Source organism: Phascolarctos cinereus, unplaced genomic scaffold (assembly GCF_003287225.1).
Source record: "Phascolarctos cinereus isolate Bilbo 61053 unplaced genomic scaffold, phaCin_HiC Scaffold_4;HRSCAF=312, whole genome shotgun sequence".
Taxonomy (NCBI): domain Eukaryota; kingdom Metazoa; phylum Chordata; class Mammalia; order Diprotodontia; family Phascolarctidae; genus Phascolarctos; species Phascolarctos cinereus.
In genome coordinates, this window is record NW_027555847.1 from 160,750,223 (window position 1) to 160,762,899 (window position 12,677).

General features: G+C 41.4%; 1 protein-coding gene across 2 annotated transcripts in view; it reads left to right on the forward strand.

The window, feature by feature from the left end:
* The window catches only part of UBFD1 (ubiquitin family domain containing 1), a 12,287-nt gene extending 142 nt beyond the window's left edge, over positions 1-12,145 (forward strand). Inside the window, exons 1-7 of one of the 2 annotated variants that reach the window (XM_020978591.2) lie at positions 28-183; positions 655-966; positions 2,037-2,245; positions 4,182-4,247; positions 4,457-4,562; positions 5,796-5,878; positions 7,650-12,145. In XM_020978591.2, the coding sequence (XP_020834250.1) occupies positions 159-183; positions 655-966; positions 2,037-2,245; positions 4,182-4,247; positions 4,457-4,562; positions 5,796-5,878; positions 7,650-7,760 (912 nt within the window). In that variant the 5' untranslated portion in view covers positions 28-158 and the 3' untranslated portion in view covers positions 7,761-12,145. Of the gene's footprint in view, positions 1-27; positions 184-654; positions 967-2,036; positions 2,246-4,181; positions 4,248-4,456; positions 4,563-5,795; positions 5,879-7,649 lie in introns of those variants that run through there. The other variant, XM_020978592.2, reaches the window with a different exon arrangement.
* The last annotated feature ends 532 nt before the right edge of the window (positions 12,146-12,677 follow it).

Genomic DNA, 12,677 nt, shown 5'->3' on the forward strand with positions numbered 1-12,677 from the left:
GTGTGTGTGTGTGTGTGTGTGTGTGTGTGTGTGTGTGAGCGCGTGTGTACGTATGTGTGTGGGGAGGGGGAGAGTACGGGCCGAGACCGGGGCCAATCTCGTCTGCTCGGCGTTTCCCGGCGGCCTCCTCGCTGCGGTGGGTGTTGTACACAATCATCATGGCGGCGGCCGGAGCCCCGGATGGTGAGTATGGGGGGCAAGTTCGGGGAAGAGAGGACTGGAGGGCTGGCGGCCCGGAGCCGGGGCTGTGGAGGAAGGGGCGGAAGGGAGCGGCGGAGCCTCGGCGGGAAGGGAGGGCGAGCGGAACGGAGAGGGCAGGCCGGCCGCCCGCCCGCGAGGAAAGGAGCGGAGCCGGTGCTGCGAGCTCCCCTCGAGGGCCCTGTCCTGGAGCCCGAGCCCGAGCCCGAGCCCGGAACCGGGCGGGCATCCGCGGGCTGCGTGGAGCTGAGAGAAGGTGAGGCAGGGGGTCGGCCCCGCCCCTCCCCCAGCATGCCGCCCTCAGCGCCGCGCCGCGCGCCGGGCCCCAGATGCCGCCGCCGCCTCCTCCAGCCTCGGCCCCTTTGGACCGCCCCCCCGGGGAGCAGCAGGAGGCCGGGGCACCAGCGCCGCCGCCGCCCGTGCTTCGCACTCCTGTGGATTTTGTTTCGTGTTTAGAAGTCGAGGAGCCCGGCATGGACACGGATGCCCAAAAGCTGCAGCTCAACTGCGTGGACGCCGAGGCTGAGACCTCCTCCTGCTCCTCCGCGTCCTCGGCCGCGGCCGCGACGGCCAAGGGCAGCCTGCAGGCAGACCAGACGCAGGGGGCCATAGCCAGTGCCCAGGCCGCGGTCAGCAACGGCGACGACGCCGACGCCGAGAAGGAGCTGGTGGACCTGAAGATCATCTGGAACAAGAACAAATACGACGTGCGGGTGCCCCTGGACAGCACGGGGGCCGAGCTGAAGCGTAAGATCCACTCCATTACAGGTGGGTGGCCGCCTCTGGCCAGCCCTGACGTTGGAGCTGGCCTTGGAGCTTATCGGGAGCTATAGCCACCGCATTTATGTATCAGCTTTAAAGCGTGCAAAGAACTTTACGTTCCATCCCCACGACAACCCAGGGAGGGAGTTGTTATTATGTTCCCCATTTTACAGATGGAAAAACGGAGGCTGGGAGAGGTTAAGTAACTTGCCCAGGCTCACACAAGGTAGGAAGTCTGAGGTCAAATTTGAATTCAGATCTGCCTGCCTCCGGACGCACTGTGCCCCCTAGCTGCCTTCAGGGAGAAAAATTTCATGTGCTGATGGGGCCTGGGCCACTGTGGGCAATCCAGCTTCTTAAACCTGGGGTCTGGGCATAGATTTTAGGATGGTAAAATTTGTGTGGTGAATGTGTGTGTATATCTATGCATGAGAGCATATGCGTTGGACACATATATGTTTGTGTGTCCATATATTTCAATATAATTGGTTTCCTCAGTAATCTTAGGTATTTATTTTATGCATTTAAAAACATTCTGAGAATTCTTTCCTGAGAAGAGGTCCATAGGCTTCACCTATCAGTCAGAAGAGTCAAGGACATCCCCCCCGAAAGGTTATGAATCCCTGCTTTTAAACAAGTAACCTTTGCTAACAATGATTATAGTTCACTTTTTTAAGTTAGCTTTAAGTTTTGCAAAATACTTTACAAAGGTTGCTTCATTTAACACTCTTTCCCCCCAAAACACCGTGAAATAGGTTGTTTTTATCCTCATTTTGCAGAGGAGGAAACTGAGGCTTAGAGACAGACAGTAAGTGACTGACCCAGCATTACACAGTTCATCAGTATGTAAGGCAGGATTCAGATCTAGGTTTTACTGAATTTTGAGTCCAACACTTTATCCAGTGTCCCCCACTTGCCAGTCTTATGGGTGAAGGGAATTCCATGAAGAAATGGAATCACCAGGTTGTGCTCCCCTCCACCACCACTACTATCACCACCCCCCAAAAAATTCTAATTAAATTGAATAGATCCAAATAAATTCACCCTTGATTTTATTCCTCTCTGCCATACTTAAGGCCTACCACCTGCCATGCAGAAAGTTATGTTTAAGGGACTTCTACCTGAGGAGAAAACATTACGGGAAATCAGAGTAACCAGTGGTGCCAAGATTATGGTGGTTGGATCTACAATCAATGATGTCTTAGCAGTAAACACACCCAAAGATGCAGCACAGCAAGAAGCAAAAGCTGAAGAGAGTAAGAAGGAGCCACTTTGTAGGCAAAAGGTTCGTGACTTATTAATTAGTACTGGTGCTAAGACTTTGGGGTTTGTGTCATTTCTTAGAGCCCAGCCTGTTGGTTCCATTCTTCCTTGAATAAGCTATATCTTGGCTATAGTCCATGATAGAAATATCTGCAACAGCGTTCTGGCCAGGTAGATCTTAAGGGAAGTTAAAACTGATGGTTTGGCATCATTTTTTCATCACTTATAATTAGCATATCCAAAGACTAACCATATAAAATAAGGAGACTTCATTTTCCATGTTGTGGAGCTCTGAGTTGGGGGTAGTAAACAATGTCTTCTAATATACCACGACATGACCCTTACAGAAGGAGTTGGTGACCTACGGCAGTAAGTGTGCCCAGGTTTGCTTTGTTAGGTAAAATACTTAAAGAGTTCTTGCAACCAGAAATAATAGCTTTCATATCTGTAAGACATTCACATAAAATGTGAAGCTCCAGATGTATTTAAAGAGGCACATTTGCCTCTTCGTGTATTAAAAATGTGCATATACTGTTGTGTTTACCTGACCAAGGTAAACCAAAAGCTCTTTGTCCTTTACAATTGTTAGACTGACAGGAAAAGGCAATTTTAAACTGCATTTTAGGTGCATTTTGTCTGTCCTGAATTCTCCTGCAAACTCTCCTAGCTCTGTTATTTTATTTTATTGTCCTGGGTCTTCTCTGCATCTTTTCTTGTCATGCAAATGTGTAAATCCATGAGTGTATACTCTCCTAATAATTAATACTCTAATACTGTTTATGTTTAACATGTCAAATTTTTTGTGGGCACAGCATGCCCTTAAATACAAGGTTGTGTTTCTGACGCAGACTTAATAAGCCTAAAGCTTTTCCCCATAGTATAACCTTCAAAAGGGACCCATAAAGCATGATTCAATTATGCTGTTAATATACTGACTTACTCTCCTGATGCAGGTTATGAGGCATAACACTGCCTAATGAGAGGAACCCAACCCTTGGACTTTTTTTCACCCTCTTTAAGAATATGTTGATGTCAAACTCAGAAAAACTGGGAAGGAATAGAAAATGGTTATTCTGGCATTCTAGCTGCTCATAGGGTTAGATTCTTTATTGTCTTCCATATTCTGAATATCTGTCCTACTTGACAAGAACTTCAATAAGTACTAGATGGAAGAAAGATGATTTGGGGGGAATTGTGAGGCATTGTATCTTCTGACTCATTTAATAAGCATTATGTGAACAACTTTAAAGTATTGGTGGGTGGGTAAGGCTTTCTCTGACATCCAGGCTATAGATTAGTATTTCTTAATTCAAATTAAAGCCATTATATCTGCCTCCAAAGTCTGTGATAATATTAGTATCCCCCCCCAAAAAAAGTGCAAACTACTTTTCAAGAAAAAAACATCCAACCATGGACAAGTGAGTCTAGCTCATAAGGAGACTTTCTCCATACTTTTAGGGGTTTAATCAAGTGAATGTTATTTTTAGTGTTCTGAGAGTTTAGAATTGCCATACTATGGTTCTGTTTTTGTTTCTGCCAGACATTTTGTATGCTTGTTTTGCCTGATATTCAACTTTCATACACATACACACACACACACACACACACACACACACACACTCTTTTTTTTAATTTGAGGGAGGGGACAGGACAGGATGGGAACTATGACAGGGAAGATGGGGACGGACTGAGAATCAGAGAAGCCAAGTTAGCATGAATTAGCCTTAAGGGATACTAAAATTAAAAAACAAAAACAAAAAATTTACTTTCAAGTATTCAGTTATCTGGAGTCCTTTTAAAGCAAAATATTAGGATAGGAATTTTTTTTTCCATTTTACTCATCTAAAGATTTCAGAGTGATATAGTTTTACATTTTGGGGATAGTAAGGGCCATGAAGAAGTAAATACCTCACTTCAGGCGTGTTTCTCTGCATTGTAATTTCTGATTTATGTTCTAGCAACACAGAAAAGTGTTAGATAAAGGGAAACCTGAAGATGTGATGCCTTCTGTTAAGGGTGCCCAGGTAAGCAAAGCCCCTTGACCCATTGTGGTCATTCTGAAGTCTTGTGACCATTCCACTATGTTTGGTTTTCTGATATTCCTTCCAATTCTTCTTCCCCTCGGGGAAGAACCGTCTTTATTGCCAATATTCTGTAGTTTGATCCCTTCTTTGTTGTTCCTTTTATCTATATGACAGTCTTTGCTGCCACACCAGTTTTCTTATGTTTCCAGGAACGACTGCCAACAGTACCTTTATCAGGCATGTACAATAAGACGGGAGGAAAAGTGAGACTTACCTTTAAATTAGAACAAGACCAGTTGTGGATTGGCACTAAAGGTAATCTGCTATTGACATAACCTCCTATTTCTTTCTTCAGAATCAATTTGTTTCTGTTGCATATCTGACCCTTGTTCTAAACTAACCTCTGTTTACCATACTCTAGATATTGCTCATTGTTTTATTTACACCTTTACATATTTAAGTTCAGTTGTACCCCTTTTTTATTATCTTTTCAATCTTATGTTAGTGCCTCCCGATTTAAGGATTCCCTTTTTAGAAGGGCTATTAAATTGCCTACTAGGTGAGTGAGAGAGACAGCTGTGCTATATAACGGAAGCCCTCTGAACTTGGATTCAGGTGAGAATTGGCTTTGAATCCTGCTTCCAGCTCTTAGCTTGTGTAACCATGGAGGAGTCCTTAAAATCCCTGAGCCTTAGTTTCCTCATCTGTAAAATGAGGGTTATGCCTACTTTTGTTAGAAGAGTCAAATGAGGTTATGTAAGAAGTACTTTGTAAACACTAAAGCACTATTTAGATGTCAGCTACTATTAATTATCAGCTTTATTCTTTGGCCCATGTGTGATGCATGGTATCTGACAGGTGTGCTACATGAACTCTGAAAGATTTTTTAAGGTAATTTTTAATGTGTGTGTGCATGTCAGGGGTAGGGAGGAAGCAGGGGAAGAATGGGAGGCCTTTGCCTGGGGTATATTTGTGAATGGAATACTATAGGATTTAAGGGTGGGAGGAGGAGAAATGATTGGGAGATGTGCCTAAGTGAAACTTAACTTAGGAAGTTTTGGTCTGTGGCAGTCTTCACTATTTAATAAAACACCTGTTCTGCCTCCCCTCCCTGACTGAGCCTGCCCCAGGCTGTAAAAGCACATCGCACATAATTGGATTTATGCAATAAGCACGCAAATACAGCATTTCAGTTATTGAACTACAAACTTTAATTCCAACAGAGAAAATTGTCGTTCTTATTATGATGGACTAAATATGTATTGGTAAACCTGTTCATTATGTGGTATTTAGATAAGCTAAGTGAGCAGTTTTCTGTTTCTAAATGGTTCCTCTAAATAAGGCATACTTGGTACATTTGATGAAAAGGTTCTGTTTGACCCTTCTTAGAAAAGAGAATGGCCATAAGGACAAGCTTTTGTGGGTGGAGAATAGTCGGCCTCCCTAAATCAGGGAGGGGAAAGTATTAGAACCAGTGTTAGAGAATCATATGTCAGATTTACTGAAATTGAGTGCCATTTAATAATCAGTATAATTCTTTCAACTTAGAACGAACTGAAAAATTACCTATGGGCTCCATTAAAAATGTGGTCAGTGAACCTATTGAAGGACATGAAGATTACCACATGATGGTAAGTAAGCTGCTGGCTTAGTAACAGAATATATTCAGCCTTTAATTCCACAGAACTGACACTTAGAATTTTGTCTGCAAAGAAAACCCAGTCCTCAGAGTGCACTGTTATGGTGCCCTTAAGTTTCACATAATCCAGCTTCACAAACTTGTCCCAGGGTGGCTCATTTCTGTTTTCTCTCCTACGTGGCATTGAGTCCTGTTGTTACAGAATAGGCAGATTTTTCCTGTTGTCTCCTAGGATATGTGCTTACTAACCCTTGTATTTGCACAGCTTTGCTTTAAGACCAAATAAGTAGACATGAAGAGTAGCAATGGCTTGGGAATTTTCACTTTCAGGTTTGAGCCAAAAATAAAATACTAGTTTGGTATAAGGAAGTACTCCAGGCAGTCAACTGTTTGCAATGCTGCTAAGGTATGTCTATTTTTTGCAATCTTCAGACAACGGTGATCTTGCTATATGAAGTAAAAATTCATATAGCAGTGTGCTTTAATGTCATTTTTTGGGGGGGTGGGGGGGAGAAGGGGGGGGATTAAACAAACCTGTAGATCCATATTTTTTGTACCCAGATACTAATTCAAAATCCTTCCTTGAATCCAAATGGGCTTCTTTGAAGAAATCATAGCTAAGACTACATTGACTGAAGGGAAGCATGAAGTAATTGTATGACTAATTTAGGCAAATCCTGCTCTTTTACAGAAATGGTCTGAGGGAAGGCCATTGGAATAGTGGCTACAGAACCATGTTAACATTCTTCAGAGGTTGGAGGTCTGGGCAGGGGTGGGGAGAGGAAAGGCTGACTTTAAATAATGTTTTCTCTAAATTTCTTGGGCATTTGTCATTGGATATGACCAAAAATAAGTGGGAGAGTTGGTTTTTTTTTCTACAAATTTTCACATGATTTAATTGTGAAGATTGTTTAGGATTTTTCAGCTGTCACATCATAAATATAGTAACATTAGCCCCTGTCCCTCTGAAGGGATAAGGAAAAAAATACACTTGACTCAGTAAGAAATACTTTTTATGCCTTCACATTCATGGCTGATCTACCTGTTGTAGGATTGTGGAGAAGGAATAGAGAGAGCAGCCTGGCTGCATTCTCACTCTAAGGATAAGGGGGAAAAGTATTTCCACCCTGCAGTAAGGTAGCCATAGCATGAGTGCTTTCTGCTGTCATCCTATCTTCCTCCAGCTTCCACTGCCACCATAACACTGGAAGAAGAGTAGGGCTTGGATTGAGCTTCAGAGACTGTACATTTGGTATCCACCCCTCTCCTGACCTTTGACCAATTACTTGGTACCAAGTGATTTGCTAGAGCTACAAATTAGCTTTGTCACCTTATCAAGGAATTGATTTAGAACTACTGCCCTTTGTAGCTTTTAAAGTCTTGTAGTGAAAGTGTTTTTTTCAAATGAGCTATTTTAGCATTCAGAAGCATTTCAAAGAAGGCTTGAAGTCTTACAAGCTTTTAACTTAAATGATACCAATAGGTCATCCCTGCCTAAAAATCCAGTATGTTGCCACGGAGAAACCCTAAGTCTGAGTTTCATTTCTTTTCTTGCTGTTTTGAACATTATATTTGACCCAAGAATTCTACCTTTCTTAATTGAATCACAGGTCTAAAAGAATTTGCCCTCTTTGAATTTTGCTGGAAGAGGAGTGATTCATTGTTAGTGTATAGTGAGAAATTTTTTCCTACAAAGTGTTAGGATCCTGCTTCCTTGGTGTCCCTGGCTCTGAAGTACTGCTTGGTTTCCTTTTCCCTTTCAGGCATTTCAGTTGGGTCCCACCGAAGCCTCTTACTACTGGGTGTATTGGGTTCCAACTCAATATGTGGATGCAATCAAAGACACTGTGCTGGGAAAATGGCAGTATTTTTGAAAGCACTTTCACCTCTGGCACAGGAGACTGACCCAAAGTGAAGGACATTGCTGGGAGAGGCCTGCAACATGCCCGGATTTCATAGTCCTGGAACTTTTATTAATTCAAATCTGAGGAGATATTGACTGAAGCCAGAGGTGATGTACTTTCACCATTAGTTTACTTTTAACTTAAAATTGCAAAATCCCTTCCCTTCAGTCAGCTTCAAACCATATTTAAAGTGAATACGGTGGAAATCAATAAATCTTAATTCAGAACGTGTTGTGTGGAATACTCTTAAGTGTTCTGAGAGTAGATCTGCCAATTTCGTTTAAAACAAAATGATCAAAATATATATTTGGGTTTTTTAATGTGATTTGAACTAAAAGTATTTTCATAAATCTTTGGTTGCAAATGATTAATTTGGGCTGATTTGTTGTTTTGAGGCACATTTTTTTAAATTTTCCTACATATAAATTGTAAATGGTATGCAAAGTTGGGGGGGGTTAGTAAGCCATATTTTTCTGGCCTTTGATTCGGGTTTGACCTGAACCCTCCTCTCCCTCTCAACCTTCTCCCTCCTCCCCCACCCCAAGCAAAATTGGGCTTTTCATTTTTATTTGTAAATCCAAAGATGACTTTTTTTCCTCTTCTCTGTATTTCACTACCCCATCACTTTTCACTTCTGTGATCATTTTGGTTCTTTGTATTATGATGCTGACTGATCACACAGTGGGGGGTTGGGAGGGGACACACCATTGGGTTTTAAGCATCATACTCTAGAGATGCTCGTTTCAGGGCATAGTGACCCCAAAATTGCTCCCTTTCCTCATTCTTTCTTTTTGAAAACCAACTGCTCTTGGCAAAACATCTTGCCCTGAGGTTCCAGATTCCCGTGTAGGTCAGCTGCCACCTTTTAATGGCTGGCAGAATTGAGCAGCAGTCCTAAAGTTTCCTGGACTATCTTGGGTGTGACCAGTCCATTGTCATGACAGTTCATAGCAGAAATGGGCACCCAGAGTCCTGAACAGTTGGAGGTTTTTCTCTGACATGGCCTATCACTCCACTGTGCTGGTTCATTTGGCCACTGGAGTAAATAAGAACCAGGCTTGGTTCATATAAAACTCCCTGTCAGGTGGCAGTGAACTCAGGTACATTCCTATTTTTCTTTGGACATCATTAAAAAAAAAAATCTTAGGAAGTCTTTTAGTCATGCTTCCTCTTTCTTTTTTGTCATTCTGCTCACCAGCCATTAAGTTCAAGTGTCCTTTATCTCAGGTTCAGTCACACTGACCTTTTCTATCCTGGAAAGGTGCTTGCCATGAGTTGATGATATTTAAAAGACAAGACTGACTCCATTGGACCAGCATCACAAGAATTGCCCTTCTCACTTATGTCCCTTGAGCTCCTGGTATACTTTGCTCCTGGTCACCTTTTTTTTTGATGGATTGATAACTTCTGAAGCTAGAGGGAAAACTCCTGTGCTTCTTCCTTTTGCTGTTGTCTTTGAAATCCCCTCCTATCAGATGCAGGCCTCTGGGCTAGGTCTCCAAGCTTAACCTGTCAGCAGCGGCACACCTGACCTGCAGGTTTTAGGTGGCTCCCTTCTCAATGTGTAGAATATATTTTAGTGTGTGTTTTTGACTGAGAATGACTATGCAGTGTAAGCCAGTTGTGAGAGCTATTCTGTACCCTTCATGTCTAATGTGTAGTTTGGGAGTCCAGCTCACACAGGGAGAATAATCTGCTGCTTATTATATTGCAGTTGTTCCTAAGTTATTTAATGTATAAGAAAATCATTTTATTGTCAGTAAGGGCATAAATATTGTATATGTGTTGGAAGTTTCTTAGAAACTTTGTTTCCATCCTTTGAAAGTAGCAGTAACTGCAGCATTTATATATCAAATTGTATATCAATGTTCAGTTTCCCTAGCAGGGAGACAGTTATGGTATATGAAGGAAAGTCTGTATGTCTTACTTCTCAGCCGCCCATCAGTGCTGCATTGTACAGCTCTGCAGACCGAGTGGTAACATAACAGCTAGCATTCTGGCATTAGCATGGTCTTGGTTTTAACTTTCTCCATCCATTGTATTCATTTCTTCATCTAGTGATGTCATTTGAACAGGCATTTATTAAAACCATGCTATGTGTAGAGCACTGTGCTAAGCACTGAGTAAGATAGGGAGTTTAGATAAAACACGGTCCTTGTCCTCACGGGTCTTACAGTCTAGTACTCTGAATTTTCTTTTAAACCCACCCCACTTGCCTCTTCTGGGGGAAAAAAATTCCTTTTCTCCACCCTGCTTGTCTAAAATAATGTTTTCAGAGCCCCAGTGGCATCACTTTTGTTGTTTCCCTTTATACTGTGGATGGCCCATGCTCTGGTGCATTGCCTCCATCCAGCTGAGCCATAGTATTAAAATTGTTATTCAAGTTATTCTCCATATTGTACCCTGTTCCTGAAAACCAAACTGCTTATCTTCCTATGGTCAGTACACTAAAGTAGGATTTAAGCTTGAGTGAGTGGTTTTGTTTAGTTGTGTGTGTCTTTTTTTTTTAAGTGAAATGGTGCTTTTTCCTCCAGAAGTAATTATTACATATTATCTTACAATAATGTAAGTTACACCTTTTTCACATAGAGCATTCATAAGAGCCAGAGGTTTTAGGATGCCTATTGCAAAGCTTCCTGTATTTGTTAGAGAATGTTGTAGGATTGTCCAACTATATGGATGAGGATTTGTATGTAGCTCTGGGGAAAGATCTGTCTCAGGGAGAATAGAAATAGAACTTAAAGGAAGCCATGAAAAAGGTGTTGATTTAATAAATCTGTGCCCTTTTCGGCATGTGTAAGTGTTACCGTAAAGTCAGACCTGTGACTGGCCACAACAGGTTTATTCAATCTAGTGGATTTTTTTTTTAATCAAATTTGTATATGTGGAACCACAGCCCCTCTTAGGGGTAAGAGAATAGTTCCTTTCTTAGGATTATTTCTCTATCTTTTCTCCCTCCCACCCCCACTCTTGGCTCTGAAATCTATATGAGAAAAGAAATGTTTTTTTCTGAGTTTGATTGATTTCCCTCGGTGTGATGAGGTGCATATAATAGCTCAAGGAAAGGAAAATGGTTTAATCTATCCTGTCTTGAAATTTTATTTTTCTTCCCCGCTTATCTTTCCCTCCCCCACCTCTAATTTGTGGGGAAGATAGTGAAAGCTATGCAATATAAGCAGCTTTCCTTGGAAATGGAAGGAAGCACATTTATAATTTGAGAGGCCAGATGCCCTCAGCTTGATGTCCCATTCATTTCAAAGATTCTTACATGCTTCCTGGACTTTCTGTTTTTTCCAGAATATTGATGTCTGACACTCTGCTTGTATATGTTACTTACAGGCATAGAACCTTGTTTGAGGGCATTCTATAAAAGGACAAGATCACTGATGAGGGCTGGCTACTTTTTATTCTGTCTCATTTGACCTGCTTGGTCAGCCTAGAAACAATAAGAATCTGTAGAATTTTGAGCTCTTTGGTGTGAAGCAAAATCTCTTACTCAAATGAAACTTTTCCTGATAGCGGTAGCATACTTTAAATGAAATTGGACTAAGCTAAGGATGCACTTTGTTGGAATGCTTGGGCATAGTCTTATCGAGGTGGGTTAGCAGAAAGCCAAGCCTTCTGTCTGTAATGAATATGACGCTATTATTAAATAGACTTCTTAGGGAGTTGCTGCTTTGCATTAAAAGGGCCAAAGAGATGAACTTTCCCACATTGCCACACTGTAAAAAGTTGCCATAGTTCAACAAGAACTCTTTTCTTCCGTGTCTATTGAAGCAAACCCTAGTACAGTGTCCTAACTCCCCTCCCCTGTGTTTGGTGTGCCAATTAAACAGTGCTGGGTGGGCTTTCTTTGGGCAGTCATCATCCACAATTCCTTTTTTTTTTTCCCCCATCACTGTCTTACTCATCCATCTTGTTTTAGAGAAAAAATGTTTTTTTTCTTGGTGTCATGGGGCTTACAGAAATTCATCTCCTGATAGGTTTGGTTCCTCTGAAGTTAAGGGGTCAGGAGAGCTGTGGTGATGCGGCACTTGATGGCTTTCCCTTCTAGGCTAGGTGTGGCTTCAGTGATTGTGATTTCTGACTGCTTTCTTACTTTCTAAGCAACTTATTTTTTATTTCTCAAAAAGAACTTCCGCTGCAGAATTATTTGAAAATGAAATAGACATAAGTACCATTTGGATGGTATTTTTTATTTTATTTTTAAATAATCAAATGCCTGTTTGGGGGTAAATGAAAAATATTTAGTCTATTAGATTTGCACTGCTGGATTTTTTTAAGTGTAATCTCTACTGGTTATCTCATTGTTTATTCTGTAAGATTAGTCTTACCAATTAAAGTTTGATAATTAATTCTGTGTCTTTGATTTGTTTGTTTATCTTCCACAATGAGGAATAAACTGGATGTACTTCTGTTGGTAATCAAACTCTCCCAGCAACTGAGTGAGTCCAATTCAGGTCATCAAGGGAGACAAATGGGGCGAGAGCCATCTTTTTGCCAGCTTTGACTAACCATGTTCTAGTAAGAGAAATACACTATATCTATATCTATATCTATATATCTATATCTATATATATATCTCTCTCTATATATATATCTATCTATATATGTATAGATAGATATATATATATAAAAATATGGGAGCATGATCATTATTTAGACTGTAGGATAGCTATATCCATGTGGTAGGTACCATATAATTTATTGTACTTAATGTATGTCTGCTAGATACATGGGATACCTAGTTAATTGATACTGTTCTTATAATCTGACTAGGTGCTAGGAGGAGAGAGATAAGATCAACCAAATGTTTGGGGCCCTCATAGAATCTAGCCTATCTTCAGACTGGCTTCACCTTGAACCCAGTCTAGTTTGGGGAAATAT